Genomic DNA, 18819 nt, shown 5'->3' on the forward strand with positions numbered 1-18819 from the left:
TCCTGCTGATTTTTATTGGTAATATATAAAAAGGCTGATAATTTTTGTGGCCTTGTTTTATAATCTTTTGCTTTAATGAAGCTACTGTTTCAGTTATCTTTAGTTGAATCCTTAAGGTTCTTTATTAAGCTGTATCATCTCTCTTTGCTTATGTTTATTTCTTCAATTTTTTTATCTTGTCATCACTATCATTAAAATTTATAGAAGTAGGTCAAATTATACTAGTGATAATGCAATGGATATTCTTGCTTTATCCTGATCTTATTGTAAAGGCTTCTAGTATTTCTCTATTATAGATAATGCTTACTTTTGGTTTTAGACAGGTGTTATTTACTTCAACAGAGAACGGTCCATTTATTCTTTTGCTTTTGATACTTTTAACAAAAAAGATTGTATTTTCTTAAAAAGTTTTTTCTGTCTATTAATACAATCATGCATTTGAAGAAATTTTTTTGTTACTAATACAGTGTATTATGTTTATACTTTTCATTATTTTGGCCAGCCTTGTATTCTGGGTATAAATTCAATCTGGCCAGTGTATAGTATTTTTAATATGTTGCAGCCTCTTGGCTAACATTTTACTCAATATTTTTGCATTAGTATTCATTAGACACTTTGGTTTATAGATTTATTTCTCTGTTTTTATCTCTTCCTATTTTATGTATCAAGATCCTATTTGTTTCATAGGAGGTTGATGGGATGCCATCTTGTTCTATTTCTGCAAACAATTTGTGGAGATAGTTGTTTGAATGTTTGATAGAATTCACTTATAAAGCTATATAAGCCTGGCATTCTTTTCCTTTAGAAGTTCCTTTGTAACCTTCACAATTTCTTCCCCTCCCCCAGAATAGATTATTTAAATTTGCATTTCTTATATGGCTAATTTGGGTATTTTATGTTTTTGTAAAGATTCATCTAGTTTATTAGTTATCTGTTGGCATATAATTTAGCAAAACGGTTTCTAATAATTTTTTTCCTCTTCATTTGTTATGAATTCTTTTTTTCATGGCAAAGAGGTTTTCTTTTCTCTTTTAAAAAAAATTAGATTTCGTGGCAGCTAGGTGGCACAGTGGATAGAGCACTGGCCTTGGAGTCAGACCTGAGTTCAAATCTGACCTCAGACTCATAACACTTACTAGCTATGTGACTCTGGGCAAGTCACTTAACTCCAATTGCCTCGTCAAAAAATAAAATAAAATTAAATGGGTGCCCACCATTTGGAGAATGACTATGAATGTATGTCTATGAATGTAATGGAATAGCCCTCCTTTGCAAAAAATTACAAAAGGGATGGATTCAGAGAAACCTGGGGAAACATGTGCTGATGCAGAGTGAAGTAAGTAGAAAGGTAAAACACATATAATAGTGTGTGTGTGTGTGTGTGTGTGTGTATAAATTCTTTTGTTCTGCTTACTAGTTACAAAGTTTTTTTTTCTTTAAAGAGTAAAGGAGAATTGGGAGAGTTTAAATAGTAAAGACAGATGTCAAAGAAAGAAAAGAGAGTCATTGTAGTACCTAAAAAAATGAACAGGAAGTTCAGAAGGAGACACAGACAAGTACAGCCTTGGAATTAACATTTATTATATCATTTTAAAGAGGAAATGGAAGGAGAGCAGACTAGATTTTCTTTGTGGAATTGCAAAGGAAGGAAAGAGGGAAGCAAGGAAGCATTTATTAAGTATCTACTCTGTGCCAGGTACTGTGCTAAGCACTTTATATCATTTAATGCTCACAACAAATCTGGGAGGTAAATATTGTTATTATCCCCATTTTACAGTTGAAAAAACTGAGGCAAAAGAGGTTAAGTGACTTGCCCATGATCACAAAACTAGTAAGTGTCTGAGGCTGGATTTGAACTCAGGTCTTCCTGATTTAAGGCCTAGCACAATACCTAGGGCACAATCTAGTTGCTTCTTGCAAAGTTCCTTTAATGACTTCCCATGGAAACAAAGACTAATCTTTTTAATACTGACATTTTGTTATGTGGCATCAAAACATGAAATACAACATCCTTCCAAAAAGAGATATCACACAGACAGCAGTGATTAGTGTGAATAGGCTACAAAATATAACCAATGAAGAACTTCAAAGAAGTACAGGAGTAAAAGACTGACTCAATGCAAGGGTGAGAGACAAAGGATGGAAAGCTGGACTGTTCCACTGATTCCCTCAAAATGTCAAGAGAAATGGAACAAGGGCTCTAGTACATTGGGTAAGAGGCCCTGTTGAGAATTGATTAGTAGATATGCATAAAAGTCAAACAGGGTGGTCAAATGTTTTGCCTTCAAGTTTTCATCTTTGGAAGGAACTCACTAATTATCAGATCACAGATCCATTTGAGTATTTGAGAATTATCTTTGCCAATTTGTTGGATTTGAGGTGAAATTCCAGAGTTGTTTGACTTTGTACTTCTCTTATCATTACTGGTTTAGAGTAATCTTTCACTTGGTTAATAGTTTTCAATCTGCTTTTGAGAACTATTTGTTTATATCTTTTGACCACTTATCAAATGGGGAATGGCTCTTGGTCTTATGTATTTGTGTTAATTCCTTACGTATTTTGATGATCAAGTCCTCATTACAGATATTTGAAGCAAGGATTTTATTTTCCTGATAGACAATTTCACTTCCTCTCCTACTTGCCTTGATTTTGTGTGTACAAAAACCTTAAAACATGTAATAGAAAGTATCTATTTTGTTTTGTGATCTCTCCGGCTTCACGTTTGTTTAAGAATTCTTCTCCTATTCAAAGTTATGAAGTAAAAAGTAAGAGCTCACACTGAGACAGCATTTAACAAACTTTATTGCTAATCACAAGGGCCCAAGGAGAATAGCTGCTAGCTGGGCATCTCATTGTGCAGCACACAGTGGAGGAAGGAGGAGGTGGTGTACATGCTCCATATGAAGCCCTCTATAGGACTCAAACTTATAAAGAATTCTAAACAAAAGACCAGCATAATACTAATAGGAGACTGCCACATAATCTATAGGACAGCAAAGTGAAGGTATTTTATAAATTGCTGAATAAAGAGTGAGGAATGAGAGATGAGGATGTAGGAACTTAATCCTAATTCTGCTAGTCCAACAAGAGGCTGAAGGGGAATGCTCCATCTCTGGATTTATTAACCTTGGCATACCTGTATCCTGGGGAACTACGGCTTTACCAGCCAAACAGGTTTTCAACAGTTGACAGTACTTCCATTATTTTCTTTCAATTATTTTATGATATAAACTTTTCTATTTTTTGAGAATCCATTTAGAATGTATTGTGGTATCTGGCATAAGTTACTAGCTTAACCACTATTTTATGACAAACTGCTTTCTCCTTTCCCCAGTGGTTCTAGAAAGTCCTTCCCCAAATTGTTTTGGTTCTTAGGTTTATGGCACACTGGATTACTGAGTTTGATTGCAACGGACTCCTGCTAATTTAGTCTGTTCCACCATACCTTCCTATTTTTAAACCATTGTAATGCCAGCTTCAACAGCTTCTCACACAGAAACTATAGGTATCAACTACCTGTACCTGTTTTCCTTATTAAAAAAACAAACAACTATAGGATTTTTGAGAAGCTTGCAGTTTATTATTTGGGAGAGACAGTTACTAGTCATTGTCTGAGAGAAATTTTTTTTAAATGTAAATTTTATTTATTTTTAGTTTTCAACATTTACTTCCACAAGATTGTGAATTCCATATTTTCACCCCACCTTGCCCCTCCCCCCACCCCAAGATGGCATGCATTCTGAATACCCCTTCCCCTAGTCTGCCCTCCTTTCTATCTCTCCCCCCACCTTCTCTTATCCCCTTCCCCTTCTATTTTCCTGTAGGGCAGGATAAATTTCTGTACCTCATTTCCTGTATTTCTTATTTCCCAGTTGCATGTGGAAACATTTTTTTTAAACATGTGTTTTTAAAACTTTGTGTTCCAAATTTTCTCCCTTCCTCCCACCCCACCCACCCTCACTGAAAAGGCAAGCAAGTCAACACAGGCCATACATGTGCAGTTATGCAAAACACTTCCATAGTAGACATGTTGTGAAAAACTAACTCTATTTCCCTTAATCCTATCCTGCCCCCCCCATTTATTCTATTCTTTCTTTTGACCCTCTCCCTCCTCAGAAGTACTTCCTTCTGATTACCCCTTTCCCAATCTGCCCTTCTCTCTATCATCCCCCTGCTCTCTTGTCCCCTTCTCCCCTATTTTCCTGTAGGGTAAGACAGATTTCCATACCCAATTGAGTGTGTATGTTATTCCCTCCTTAAGCCAAATCCTATGAGAATAAGATTCCTCATTTCCTCTCACCTTCCCCTGTTTCCCCTCCACTGTAAGAACCTTTTTTGTCTGTTTTGTGAGATAATGTACCCCATTCTACCTCTCCCTTTCTCCTTCTCCTAGTATAATCCTCTCTCACCCTTAATTTTATTCTCCAGATATCACCCCTTCATCTTCAACTCACCCTGTGCCTCTATCTATCTATCTATCTATCTATCTATCTATCTATCTATCATACAATTTTCCCCTCCACTACCCTAATACTGACAAAGGTCTCATGAGTTATAAATATCATCTTTCCATGCAGGAATGTAAACAGTTCATCTTAATAAGTCTCTTATGATTTCTCTTTCCTGTTTACCTCTTCATGTTCCACTTGAGTCTTGTATTTGAAAGTCAAATTTTCTATTCAGCTCTGGTCTTTTCATCAGGAATGCTTGAAAGTCCTCTATTTCACTGAATGACCATTTTTTCCCCTGAAGGATTATACTCAGTTTTGCTGGGTAGGTGATTCTTGGTTGTAATCCTATCTCCTTTGCCCTCTGGAATATTATATTCCATGCCCTGGTCCCTTAATGTAGAAGCTGCTAAATCTTGTGTTATCCTGATTGTGTTTCCACATACTTGAATTGTTTCTTTCTGGCTGCTTGCAATATTTTCTCCTTGACCTGGGAACTCTGGAATTTGGCTACAATATTCCTAGGAGTTTTCCTTTGGGGATCTCTTTCAGGGGGAGATCGGTGGATTCTTTCAATTTCTATTTTGCCCTCTGGTTCTAAAATATCAGGGCAGTTTTCCTTGATAATTTCTTGAAAGATGATGTCTAGGCTCTTTTTTTGATCATGGCTCTCAGATAGTCCAATAATTTTTAAATTCTCTCTCCTGGATCTATTTTCCAGGTCAGTTGTTTTTCCAATGAGATATTTCACATTGTTTTCTAATTTTTCATTCTTTTGGATTTGTTCTACTGTGTGTTGATTTCTCATAAAGTCACTATCTTCCAATTGCTCTATTCTAATTTTTAAGGAAGTATTTTCTTCAGTAAGCTTTTGGACTTCCTTTTCCATTTGGCCAATTTTGCTTTTTAGGGCATTCTTCTCCTCATTGGCTTTTTGGACCTCTTTTGCCATTTGGGTTAGGCTATTTTTTAAGGTGTTATTTTCTTCAGTATTTTTTTGGGTCTCCTTTAGCAAGCTGTTGACTTGTTTTTCATGATTTTCTTGCATCACTTTCATTTCTCTTCCTAGTTTTTCCTCTACTTCTCTTACTTGCTTCTCAAAATCCCTTTTGAGCTCTTCCAAGGCCTGGGACAGATTCATATTTTTCTTGAGGCTTTGGATGTGGGAGCTTTGACTTTGTTGTCTTCTTCTGGCTGTATGTTTTGATCTTCTTTGTCACCAAAGTAAGATAGTACAATTTGATTCTTTTTGCGAGGTTTTGCTCATGATCCCAGCCAACTACTTGAGTTTTAAACTCTTTGTTAAGGTAAAAGTCTGCTTCCAATGTGGAGAATGTACTGTCCCAAGCTTCGGGGGTTTGTATAGCTGTTTTCAGAGATACTTCTAGGGACCTGTAAATTTTTAGTTCTTCTAAGGTGGTATGATAAGGGTCGAGGTGTTTACTCTTTTGCTGGCCTGTGCTCTGGTATTTGAGTGACCCTCCACAAGCAGCCTTTTCTCTCTTGGAACTGTGAGGAGAGTTTTCTCTCCACCGCCACTACAAGCTCCACCGCACCAGCGCTTCTCCTCACCCCAGGACCACGACTCAGAACTGTGACCCAGATCCAAGCAAGGGCAAAAGCAAGAGATTCCTGCCTCAGCACTGGCAAAGAGATCCCTGCAGTCCCCCTCTAATCAGCCACTTGATTCCCCCTCAGTCAGTGGGCCAGAAGCTCAGGATGCAGCCACTGCCTGGGCGCCTGAGCTCTGCGCTCTGGAACTGGCTCTGACCTAGCTCTTCTCTCACCGAAAAAACAGACTTTTCCCACTGACCTTCTAAGTTGTCTTTGGCGTTCGTGGATTGAGGAGTCTGGAAACTGTCACAGCTGCCTGTGATTCGTTCCTCTGAGGCCTGCTCCAGGTTTGCTGCGGCCTGCGTGCCCACGCGGAACTGAGCTCCATGCCTTTTCGATCAATCATCCAGGCTGTCTTGGGCTGGAAATTTGTTTTACTCTGTCTTTTTGTGGGCTCTGCTGCTTTAGAATTTGTTTAGAGCCATTTTTTACGGGTATTTGGAGGGATTTGGGGGAGAGCTCAAGCAAGTCACTGCTTTCACTCAGCCATCTTGGCTCCGCCCCCTGTTTGAGAGAAATTGTGAGAAGACAGAAAGAGGATGAGGAATCATCTTTCCTCAAAGAAATGTTTAAATTCATCCTGTGGAGAAATATCAGAATCATAAGAGCATAGATTTAGAGATGGAAGGAATATTAAAGGTCATTGAGTCCAACACTCTCATTTTGTAGACTAGGAATAGAGGGGTTAAGTGAATTAAACAGGGTCACAAAGCTAGTAATTGTCAAAGACAGGATTTTTACCCAAGTCCTTCTGACTCCAATACTAGTGTGATATCCACTATAGATGCTACTTCTCAAAATGCACTTCATTGTCTATAAGGAGACTGGAGAATTTTCATCATAATTTTGGAGAGTTACCTATCGTTTCAGGAGGAATCATAAGAGTTAAAAAGAACCTATTCCCTGGGAGAACTGAGTTTATATTGAGAGTATATAGGAATTATTGAGAGCTTTGGCTGCACCCTTGAAAGATGAATGGTTGGAACATATGCTTGGTGCATGGTGAGAAGACTTAGAGGCAATACAGGCAAAACATGGCTGGAACTGGCCAAGATATAGCAGCATGTGTGGGGTCCTCACAAACCAGAACAGTAGGACTTAGGGAAGGAGTTTTGGAGCTAAAAGGGTTAAATACTGTAGGACATGGTCTCTTGCTGAGGCAGCAAGGCAAATGTGGGAGGAGATGCTTTTGTGTATCCCCCCAACCTCTTTTCTTCACTTTTTTCATGACATTGCTCTCTCTTGGTCCTCTTCCTAGCTATCTGACTGCTCCTCCTCTGTCTCTGCTAGATCTATGTCTTTTTCATGCATGCTAACCATGAGGGTTGCCTTTGGCTTTGTCTTGAGTTCCTTTCTCTTTTCCTTCTACATTACTTCACTTGGTGATCTCAGCATCTCTCATGGTTTTAATAATCATCTTAATGTAGATAACTCTCATAACTTCTCTCTTTCAACTTCTAGTCTCAAATTTCCAACAGCCTATTAGGCATCTTGAACTGGCTGTCCTACAGACACCTTACATTCAATATTTCCAAAACCGAACTCATATCTTTCCCCCCAAATCTTCCCTCTTCCTAATTTCTCTACTAGCTAATTTCTACCACCACCCTCCCAGTCTCCTAAATCTGTAACTTAGTTATCATCTTCCACATCTCACTTGAACTCACTACTCCCCTGCCCCGCTCCCATCATCTCTCCTCACTGAAACTCACTATATCCAATCATCTGTTAAATCTGATTGTTTCTATATTTTCAACATCTCTTGCATCTACCCTCTTATGTTCCCAGATGCTCCTACCACCCCAGTGTAGGTGTTCATCACCTCGGACTATTGTAGCAACCTTCTGATTGTTCTCCATCCCTTAAAATTTCTCTCACTCCAGTTTATCCTTTATTCAGTTGCCAAATGATCATAAAGTACAGGTCTGACTGTGTCACATATACCCCCTACTTAAATAAACTCTAGCGGCTCTCTATTATCTTCTTGATCAACTATGAAATCTGGTTTTAAACCCCTTTCTAACCTGGTCCCTTTCTAACCTTCTAGTTTTCTGATACTTTCCTCCCCTTCAGGTATACTGGGATCCAGGGACCCTGGCCTCCTTGCTGTTCTTTGAATAAGACAATCCATCTCTGTACTTCTTGCATTTTTACTGGTTGTCCCTCATGCCTGGAATGCTCTCCATCTGCCTTCTGGCTTCCTTCCAGTCATAGGTAAAATCCCACCTTCTGTAAGAAACCTTTCAGATTCCTCCTTAGTACTAGTGCCTTCCTTCTACTGAATATTTCTAATTTATCCCCAATTAGTCTTTTTTTTTTTTGGACAGGATTGCTAAACTAGAAGATGAGGAAAATGCTGTGGATATATTTTACCTAGATTTTAATGAAGTTTTTGTTAAAGTATCTCATATTACTCATGTGAAGATGCATAGAGATGTATTATATACTAGCCTACAATATAATTAGATCATTGAGAACTAGTTGCATGGTCAGACTCTAAGAGTAGCTGTTAATGGTTAGGTGTCATTTTAAACCATGAGAGCTTTCCTTTCTCAGTAACCCTTATTTCTAGTGCCTATCTTCTGTTGATTGTTTCCAATTTATCCTGTGTATAGTTGTTTCCATGTTCTCTCCCCCAGTGACTATGAGCTCTTTAACTGTCTTTAGCTTTCTTTGTATCTCCACATAGGGCTGTATGAGTGTTCAAGGAGGACTAGAACTTCTGGTGTGAGGGCTTGCTGAGCTCTCACCAGGGCTGGTCATCCACCTTTGGTGTCCACTTGGCATTCAATTCTCACCTGTGCCTCCAAGAAGCTGTAACACAAGTATTGGTCACACCCCTGTAAGCCATCTCAGCAGATGGGCTAAACCAGGTCGAGGGCCATAAATCCACTGATGAGTTAGATAGGGTGTCTACCTCAAGCATGTGAATACTTCCCCCAAAGGAATGGGTAGATGAGAACAATTTGTTCCAAAGGCCACGAAGACAGCTAAAGCAGGTGCTATGGAGCACTTAGAGGTTGGTTGGACATCAAAGACACCAGTGTCATCCACTGCATCCCAGGCCATCATCAGTTGCCTTGACTTTTATCTTGCCACTGGACTTTGGTGACTCTGGAAGAGAGTGAAGCTGAAGACTAACTCTGACTTGCATAAATCCCACTCAGGTGCAAGTCAAGACATCAGCCATGATGTCACTGGTCCTCTTAAAAAAACAGAGGACAAACAACAATCTCCACATAGTAGGTGCTTAATAAATGTTGATTGATTGACTGATCTATATGGGTTTTTACAAAAGGGGCATTTTATCCTACTTACATATCTTCAACATCATTTCTGGTTCAGTAACTAGTTTCTACTCTTGACTACTGGTTCCTACTGAACTTGAAGAGCTGTTGTTAATGATTCAATGTCAATAAGACAAGAGATATCTACAGCCAAGAACCCAGGGACCAGGGTTTGGCTTAGTGCTATTTAACATTTTATCAATGATTCAGATAAAACCATTGATGAAATGTTAATTCACTTTGTAAATAACAGAGCTGGGAAGAGTTACCAACACACTGGAAAATAGAGTCAGGATCCAAAAAGACCTTGACAGGCATTGTGTTTAATCTAATAATGTAAAACTTCACAGGGATAAAAGTAAAGTTTCCAAAAAAAGGCAATTACATAAGTACAAGGTGGGGGAATCAGACAGCAGGTTTTTTTTTTGGGGGGGGAAATATCTGAGAATTGTAGTAGTGGATTACAAACTCAGTATGAAACAGCAGCCAAAATATTGTAGCAAAAGAGGCAATGTTCCTGGATTGTATTGAGGAATTAATTCTAGGAATAAGGAAGTTAGTGTCACCAAACTTTGTGCCCCTCACATCTGTCCAGAGTAGTCCTGGGACTATTGGATAATTTTTTTTTTGCATTTCTTGATGATCTTTCTGTTAGGATTTTACTTTAAAAATTTTATATCAATATTAATAGCGATACTGGCTTATAGTTCTTTTTGCTTTATCTCCCGAGTTTAGGTATTAGGACTTATGTCTCATAACAGGAGTTTGATACAGTGTTTTCTTTCTAAACAGTGGAAAGGCTGAGTTTAAGATACAGAGAACTTCCTAACAGTTTGAGGTTGTAGATCAGAAAACCTTTTTGTAGTACTCCTAATGGATTAACTTAGAGGTTATATTGATTTAATCAAGTAGTATAATAGATTTAGAACTGGGACCGACCTTCAAGTTTATCCAGTTCACACTTCTTGATTAACAGAAAAGGAAACTGAAGCTTAAAGAGGCTCAGTGACTCGCCTATAGTCACAAGCAGCATGTCAGAAGCAGGATTTGCACCCAGTCTTCTTAAGGCCAAGATAATCAGTCCTTGCACCATCATCCCACGCTGCCTATCCTGAGTTAAGCGCTGCAGTAAGTCCAAGAGTTAAGACATGCAAGCTCCTTTCCTACAGGGAAAAGATACCATGGGATTGTGAGAGAATTATGCAGAAGGGCTTCACGTCTAAAAGTGTCTTCCAGGTCTCTGATTACGTAACGCCACAAAGCAGACACTTCTTCCGCAGAAGAGCCTCTCTACTCACTAGGATGTTAACATTACAACTGACTTTATTCACATCTCAGGCCAAGCCAGGGCTGACCTCAGGGCTCTCTGCACCTCCCACACCCACAATGCACCACGCCACCCCATCTTGGTGGTTCCTCTGTCACGTGACACTCATTTGCGCGCACTCCCCTTTGGCGCCTGCGTAGAAGCACCTCCTCCCCTCCCCCGCTATTTTTCTCGGTGGCGGCGGCCACGAGCGGAAGTTCTTGGACGTACCAGTTCCGTCTGTGTGTTCGAGTGGACAAAATGGCGAAGATCGCCAAAACTCACGAAGGTAAGGAGTGTTTTCCTGTCATTGCTCGATCACCTCTTCTGTCAGGTTCCTGCGGTTCCATTTCCCCCTCGTCCCTTTGGTTTTTTTCTTCTTTGGGGTCGAGGAGCCGAGCCGGCGCCCGCGGGGTTCGGGGTCGATTGGGCGGCGGCGCAGGCCGCGGTACAATGTAATGGCGTCCCAGCCGCCCGCCCCCTCCCCCGACAGCGCTTTGTCTTGTGCTTCGGAGCGACGCTTCTCCTTCGCTTTCTCTGTGGGCCGGATGGGCTTCTGCGGACCCCAGAGGGTAAAGCCCCGGAGAAAGGGGTCGTAAAATCTCCGGAATCGGCTGTGGGTAACAGGGCCCATGCGCTGCCCTTCCCTGCCCCGGGAATGGTGTTATTGTGCCTCCGACGAGACAGGGAGGGACTCGGGGTGTCTTCGTTCGTGGCACCGCAGTGAGACTTCTCTGAGGCCCGTTACTCCTTGGTGTCTGTGTAGCCACATGCAGGGCACTCAGCGTTTTGGACTCATCTGCTTTTTAATACTAATCCAATTTAGTATTTAGATTTGTCTGGGTGAAGCTATTTGGAAACATTCTTATTTCCTAACCGACCCTTCCCCCCGTTATTCGCTTTAACTTATAATAGATGCTATTTGACGTGAGGGAAGGGGAGAAGGGAGGTGGTTTTATTATTATAAGAAGCTTATAGGTGTTCGTTTTCATTTTAAAATTGTTTTAACGCGGGGAAGGTTGTGTTAGCATATTGGTAGTTAATTTACTAACCATTCCTCCACCCCCTCATTTTCTGACCGGGGAAGTGGAATTTCTTTGTGTACTCAGCACTTAGTGCAGTGGCTGGCACGTAGTAAGCGCTTAGCAAATGCTTCTTGACTTGACTTGAATGTGGAGCCCCATTTTTGGTTTTCCAATTTTAGTAGCCACAAAAGACTTCCAAAGAATGTTAAGCCTGAGAATCCGAAGGTGGGCGATTAAAACTTGTAGCTATATACTTAAAAAAAAAAAGCACCTTATATTGCCCTGTCTCCCATACTGTTTAAAAACCTAAACTGGTGGTGTTTTTCTTGTTTGTGAAAACTAGTGTTGCTTCTTTGTTTCTTGAATATTCATACCCAGAGGTCGTGATAGAAGCTTTTTCAGACATTTCATCATAATCGCTTGTCAGAAAAATGAATAACACAAACTTTCATTAAATTTGTAGATGACACAAAGCTGGAAGGTATAGCCAACTCAGTGGATAATGATAAGATCCAAAAAAACCTTACTATTTTAGAAAACTTAAAGATACAGCCTTGATTCTTAATGTTGTGGAATGGTTTGGTCTTGTAGCTATTTTTTATGCTTTTCGTTTTAAAAATGTTCTTCCTTATTAAGATAGTTACTATAAGTAGCCATGGGCAAAAAGAAATTGAATTAAGAGAGTAAGTTTTGCTGAGTTTTTACAACTCCTGTAAACACTTTGGTGGGTAGGATATTGAAACCATTAATGTAAAGTAGTTTTTATGAGTGAATTTTCATGATCTACTTGAGTAACTTGACTGTCTCCATACTACTAAGGTCATCAAAAACAGCCTTTTGCTTTTTGTGATATTAGTGTTCAGAGACTATATTGCCTAATAAGTTCCTGACCAAGTTCACATGTGTGAAAAGACTAACATGTTGAAGACATGTCAGTTCAGCTTTTACTTAAAAGTTACTAGGTCTACTTGCACTTTGTACACATCTTGCGTGTCTCCCTAACCACATCTCTTCCCCCACTGGTCTTTGGTGTCACTTTCCATCATTATGCTTACATTAACTCTAGTTCTTCAGTTTATTCTGTTCATATGAACTGTTCCTCCAGTCTGCTCAGCTTCATGAAGAGATGTTCATGCTTTTTGCCATTACCCACAACCATGTTCATGAACTTTGAAATTCCTTTATCTGATAAAAACATTTTGTCATTACAGTTTTCCTATGCCTTATGACCCCTAAACCCTTCCTTATTCTTACTGTAACTTTCAGTGCCTCAACCTCTCAATTTTTTAGCAGGCCATCATCCCAGCACTGACTACACTTTCCTCTTTTCCCTATCTTAACTCCTTGGAGGAATTAATTTAGCTCTGTGCCAGTCGAAACTCTTGCTCCCTTTCTCTACCACTGATCACACCTTGCCAACCTAACCTTGGATTATTCCCACCATCTGAATGTATTACTTTTATTGATGTTTATTTATATTAACATGGTCATAACTAGCCCCTCATGGCAGCAGGGTAATCCTTCTTTTCCTCCCTGATCATTCCAAACCTTTTCATCCTTCTTAAGCCTCCCATGGCACCCCATCACCATTCTCTTACCCTTTGACCGTACCTCTTCACCAAAGTAATTGAGACCATTTTCTGAGAGTTCTTTCTTATGTCCTTCTTATATCACTCAGATGTTTCCTCACACTTTCTCCTTCTCCTTCGTCTTAAATGAAGAGGTGGCCCTTTTTGCAAAGAGAGTCCACAAACTGGATGGGGAAAAAATTACTTCTTTTTTTTCCCCTTTATATTTACTTGCCTTTCTTTTTATCTCTAGCACTTAGGACCATAATTGGCCATAGTATGCTCTTATAAATTCCTGTTGATTTTTCTTGATTGATCAGTTAACAGATTTTTTTTGGTGAGGCAGTTGGGGTTAAGTGACTTGGCCAGAGTCACACAGCTAGTGAGTGTTATGTGTCTGAGGCCAGGTTTGAACTCCATGACTTTAGGGCCAGTGCTCTATCCACTTCGACACCTAGCTTCCCCCAGTTATGGATTTTAAAAAAACATTCTGAAAATGGGTCCATAGGCTTCTCCAGACTGCCAGAGGGGTATTTGACAAAAAAAAGGGCAAGAGCTCCTGATCTCCTATCTTCCCAGAAGATTGTGTCTACGTTGTCATCTCCATAATCTCTCTCTTCTCTCCTTGCTCTTTTCCTGCTGCCTTTGCGAAAAGGACCTTGTCTCTCCCATCCTTAAAAACCCTCACTTGATCTTACCATCCCCTCTAGCTGTTACCCTGTCATTCTCCTCTTCATGGTTAAATTCCATGAGGCCATCTATACTCGATGCTTCTACTTCTCTCTTCTCACTTTTCTTTCTAATGCCTCTGCAGTCTGTCTTCCAGCCTCATCATTCAGCTGAAACTGCTTGATCCAAAGTCAAAAGATCCTTTCTTGCCAAATCTAAAGGCCCTTTCTTAATCCTTATTCTTCTGTAACACTGCAGTATTTCACACTGTTCAGCACCTCTTCCTGGATAGTTTCTCCTGTTCTCCTATCTGAACAATTCCTCAGTGTCCCTTGCTGGATCTTTATTCATGTTATTCCCATTAACTGTGGGTAGCCCCCAAGGCTCTCTCCTGGGCCCTCTTCTCTTCTCCCTCTATACTAGAAGTTTTTTGTGTCCTACTCCATTGGCAGTCTAATGAAACCTGTGGACCCCATCTCAGAATATTGTTTTTAAATGCATAAAATAAGTAGGATTACACAGGAAACTAATTCTGTTGAAATAAAGATACATTTTTTTTCTTGTCCAAGTCATGGATCCTCTGAAATTTATCTGCAGGAGTCTGTGGACCCCGGGTTAAGAATCCCTTCTCTATATTATCTTTAGTGGTGATCTTATCAGCTCTTGTGGGTTCAGTTGTCATCTCAGTGGAAAAGATTCTCAGGTGTATAAATATAGCCCTAGTCTGTCTCCTGAGTGCTCCAGTCTTGTGTCTCCAGTTGCCTTTAGGGCATTTTGAATTGGGTGCCCCTGTAGCCATTTCAGCCTCAGCACCTCCAAAGCAGAAGTCTTTATCTTTTCCTCCCCAAACTTTCCCTCTCCCCAACCTTCCTATTATTTTCAAGAGCAACCCAGGTGACCTAGATGTCATTCTCAGTTACTCACTTGAACTCGCCCCCCCAATCTGTTGCCAAGTCCTGTTGATTTTACTTTCCTAACGTCTTCTGTTGTCTCCTTATCTTCATTCCCATAGCTTCTGCCTGGTGCATTACCTTCTTCATGCCTGGACCGCTACAATGGTGTTCTTACTTGTTTACCTGCCTCAATTCTTCACCCATTTCAATCCAGACTTCTCCCTTTCCCTTTTCTCTCCTTCCCTCCCCTCTTCTCTCCTCTCCTACATATACATCCGACTCGTAAAATCCAGTGGTTCCTTATTACTTCCAGGATCAAATATAAAATCTTCTTTAATTTTAAAGCCCTTCATAATATGGCCCCTTTCTATACTTTCCTTTCCTTCAGGTATACTAGGATCTAGTGACACTGGCCTGTTGCTCTTCACATGTGGCATTACATTTCCTGACTCCTTGCCTTTTCACTGACAGTCTCCCATGCCTAGAATGCTTTCTCTTCTTTCTCACCTCCAATTCCTGTCTTCCTTCAAGACCCAGCTCAAATCCTGTCATCTGCAAAAGGCCTTTCCTAGTTCCTTTCCTACTGCTAATGTCTTATTTTTGAGATTATTTTCTTTTTGCACTGTGTATATGCATATGTATGTTTACATATTGTGCTTAGTTATCCACATGTTGCCTCCTCTATTAAATGTAGGCACCTTGAGGGCAGAGACCCTGTTTTTGCCTTTCATTGTCTCCCCCAGGGCTTAATACAATGCCTGACACATACTAAACACTTAGTAAATGTTTAATTGACTTGAAGACCAATATTCTTCTATTCCACCATGATGTCTTTATCATCATCTTCATCAAAAAGTGTTGAGTACACTCACACAGTGTATTTGTGTATGTAAAGATTTAATGTACATGACCCTACCTTCTATAACGGAATATAGATCAACCTAGAGTGTGTCAGCAACATTGTAGAACTTCTAGTGGATCATCTAAAAATCTTTTATACTTGCGAATCCAAAGTAATAACAGTATGAATATTAGTCTGAGGATTTGGGAATCTGTAGTTTTGCCATTCTGTTCCCTCTAGCATGGTAAAGTGAAAAGAAAGATGAACTGAAGTTAATAGAGTTGAAATTAAAATTCCAGCTTTGTTATTTGTATGACTTTGTGCAAATTACTTCAGTTCTGCCTATTGGTTGACTTACTCTTCTGTAAAATGTGGGAGGATGGACTAGAGGATCACTAAGGTTCTTTCCAATTCTAAATCTATAATTCTTTGAATTTATTCCTGTTTCCACTCCTTAGTTGGGGTAACATTACTTCTCAGAATAACTTGTGGTTAACAGCAGTTTATGTTTTTGATTTCTCACTTTTCCTGGATTAGGAGAATGTAACATTTATTAATATATATGGAGTTAAATTTATTGAAGGATATTTGAGTTACAAATGGAGAGCTTAGAGTATAAATGTTTGTTCTCTCTGTGCTTCCCTATGCAAGAAGTATTCTTCTCTGTCTTGTTAGGTACCTGAATTGTATACCAACTAGTGACTCAGCTCCTGTGTATGAATCCATCTAATGGGAAGATATAGCAAAATGGTCTCCCAATTTTTCCCTTGTAAGAGATAATTTTTTGACTTAAAGGTTTCCTCCTAAGCTGAAGGCTATATAAAATAATAAAAAAAAATTTTATTAACAGCATGCTCAACTGTTAAATTTTTCTCATGTTAATCTTGTAGGAAAAACCTATATTTAACCACAAATAAAAAATTGATAGCAAGTTATCAGTAAAATACTTATACCTCCTGCCTTTGCTTGCTCCTTGTCCACAAGCTTCCCCAAAGGTTTTTCCTTCAAGCCACTTTTTCTTTCTAGGGTTTTCTGACTTGGCAACATTCACTTCCCTGGCTTCAGTTATCCTCTGTGCAGGGGACTAGCTCTAGTTCTGTAACTAGTTGCCTTCCAGAGATCTACGTTTCCTACTGGCCCCTCAAAACTTAAAATGTCCAAAACTGAACTCATCCTTTCTCTAAAATATTCCTGCTTTTCTAGTATCCTTACCTCTGGATGATGCCACCCCACCATTCATTCTCCCAGGCTTCTAACCTTATTGTTGTATTCATTCTTGTCTGACTCTTTGTGACCCCTTTTGGGGTTTTCTTGGCAAAGATACTAGAGTGGTTTGCCATTTCCTTCTCCAGCTCATTTGACAGATTAGAAAAGTGAGGCAAACAGGGTTACAAGTCAGGGTCACACAGCTAGTGTCTGAGGCCCAATTTGAACACTGGTCTTCCTGACTCCAGGCCCTGCATTCTATCCACTGTGCTATCTAGTTGTCCTAATTCCAATTAGTTGCCAAATTTTGTTGATTCCCACCTCTGAAAATTCTCCTGTCTGTTTCTTTTCATTTCTACTGCCCTCATCATAGTTAAGACCCTCATCATTTGTAGTAGCTTCTTAGCTAGCCTTGCTCCTGGTTTTTCCATTCTATTCTATCCATCATGTTGCTGTCAAAATAAGCTTTCTAATATACAAGTCTGATAAAGAAGCCTTCAGTAGCTCTGAATTACTTTTTTGTTTGCTTGTTTTTTTGGTGAGGCAGTTGGGGTAAAGTGACTTGCCCAGAGTCACACAGCTAGTGAGTGTTATGTGTTGAGCCGTATTTGAACTCAGGTCCTCCTGGCTTCAAGGCCGGTACTCTCTCCACTGCCCCACCTAGTGGCCCCTCTGAATTACTTTTAAGATAAAGTACAAACTCAGCCTGGCATTTAATTGTTCCCCAGACCTCCCTTTCACACATTGTGGGGGTTTTTCCCCCTGAAATGGACTTTCCAGCTTCTGCCTCAAAACCTTTACAAGGCTCAAATAAGACCATGTGTAAAAGCATTTTACAAACTTAAAAGTGCTGTATAAAAATTATTAGCATTGATGAGGTGGGATGGCAGAATGTATTAAGTGTTAGACTTGGATTCAGGAAGACTGGTTTGAAATCTTGCTCCTGTCACTTTTACTAGCTTGAGGGGCCATGGTTAAGTGACTTGACCTCCGAGCCTCTTTTTCTTCACTTGTGAAATAGGAGATAATAATGCTTGTAGTACTTACCTCACAGAGTTGTTATGAGGCTCAGCTGTGATGATGTGTATGGAGAGCTTTGTAGACTTTAAAGGGCTACGTAACTGTCAGCTGTTATCTTGTACTGTCCAGTTCCTCCTCCAAAGAAAATTCTTCCCATGCCTGGAGTATTCTTCTTCCACATCTCTGCCTATTGAAATTCTTTTCCTGGTCAAGCTCTCAGCTGCCACATTTTCCACGAAGAATCCCATCAAGCTGAAAGCAGTCTCTTCTGTTTCTTATGGCTCTTTGTCTGGACATCTCCTTTACCTTATTGCATTTTCCTCGTATCCTTATTCGCGAATACATCTTATTCCTTGAATTAGACTATAAACTTCCTAAGGATGAGGACTATGGCAAGGCTCATTTTTTGTAGTTCTAGCTCCTGACAGTGCTGTGTGGGGAGGGGACTTAAGGCATGTTAATTAAATATGAGTGGGATGGTGAGTGAGAAAGGCTGTCATCAGGTAAAAACCTGAACTGTTGTTCAGATTGGTTCAGTGGCCTGTCCCAAATCTCTTCTGTCCCCAGTCCATCTTCCATAAAGCTACCAAAGTGATGTCCTAAAGCAGAAGTCTGACTACAATCCTCAATAAACTTTAGTGGCTACCAGAACAAGAACAAAACAAATGAGTGGGGAGAGGGATGGAGGGAGGAAAATCACTGACAACAAGCACAACAGTCTTGCAGCTTAGGGACATAACTTCTAGGAAAAATGTTCTCAGTTTTTAGTGGCTAATGTGTGTTACAGAAAACTTCCTTTGTGCTGTTTCTAAAATGGAAGTGGAATGGAGAGTGACTTTAGGGTATTTCAACTGAATTAATGTTCAACTCTGTAGTTTGTTGAAAATTTTTTTTTATATCTAGAGAGTTTTTTTTTTTTAGTTTGTGCTGTTGAATTATGGA

General features: G+C 39.8%; 1 protein-coding gene across 5 annotated transcripts in view; it reads left to right on the top strand.

Moving 5' to 3' along the window:
* The first annotated feature begins 10843 nt into the window (after positions 1 to 10843).
* Positions 10844 to 18819, top strand: part of SF3B1 (splicing factor 3b subunit 1) — a 46550-nt gene continuing 38574 nt past the window's right edge. For all 5 annotated transcript variants that reach the window (XM_020993516.2, XM_020993518.2, XM_078146916.1 and 2 more), the window contains exon 1: positions 10844 to 10944. In XM_020993516.2, the coding sequence (XP_020849175.1) occupies positions 10917 to 10944 (28 nt within the window). In that variant the 5' untranslated portion in view covers positions 10844 to 10916. The remainder of the gene's footprint in view (positions 10945 to 18819) is intronic.

The sequence above is a fragment of the Phascolarctos cinereus genome, unplaced genomic scaffold, assembly GCF_003287225.1.
Source record: "Phascolarctos cinereus isolate Bilbo 61053 unplaced genomic scaffold, phaCin_HiC Scaffold_726;HRSCAF=1367, whole genome shotgun sequence".
Classification (NCBI taxonomy): domain Eukaryota; kingdom Metazoa; phylum Chordata; class Mammalia; order Diprotodontia; family Phascolarctidae; genus Phascolarctos; species Phascolarctos cinereus.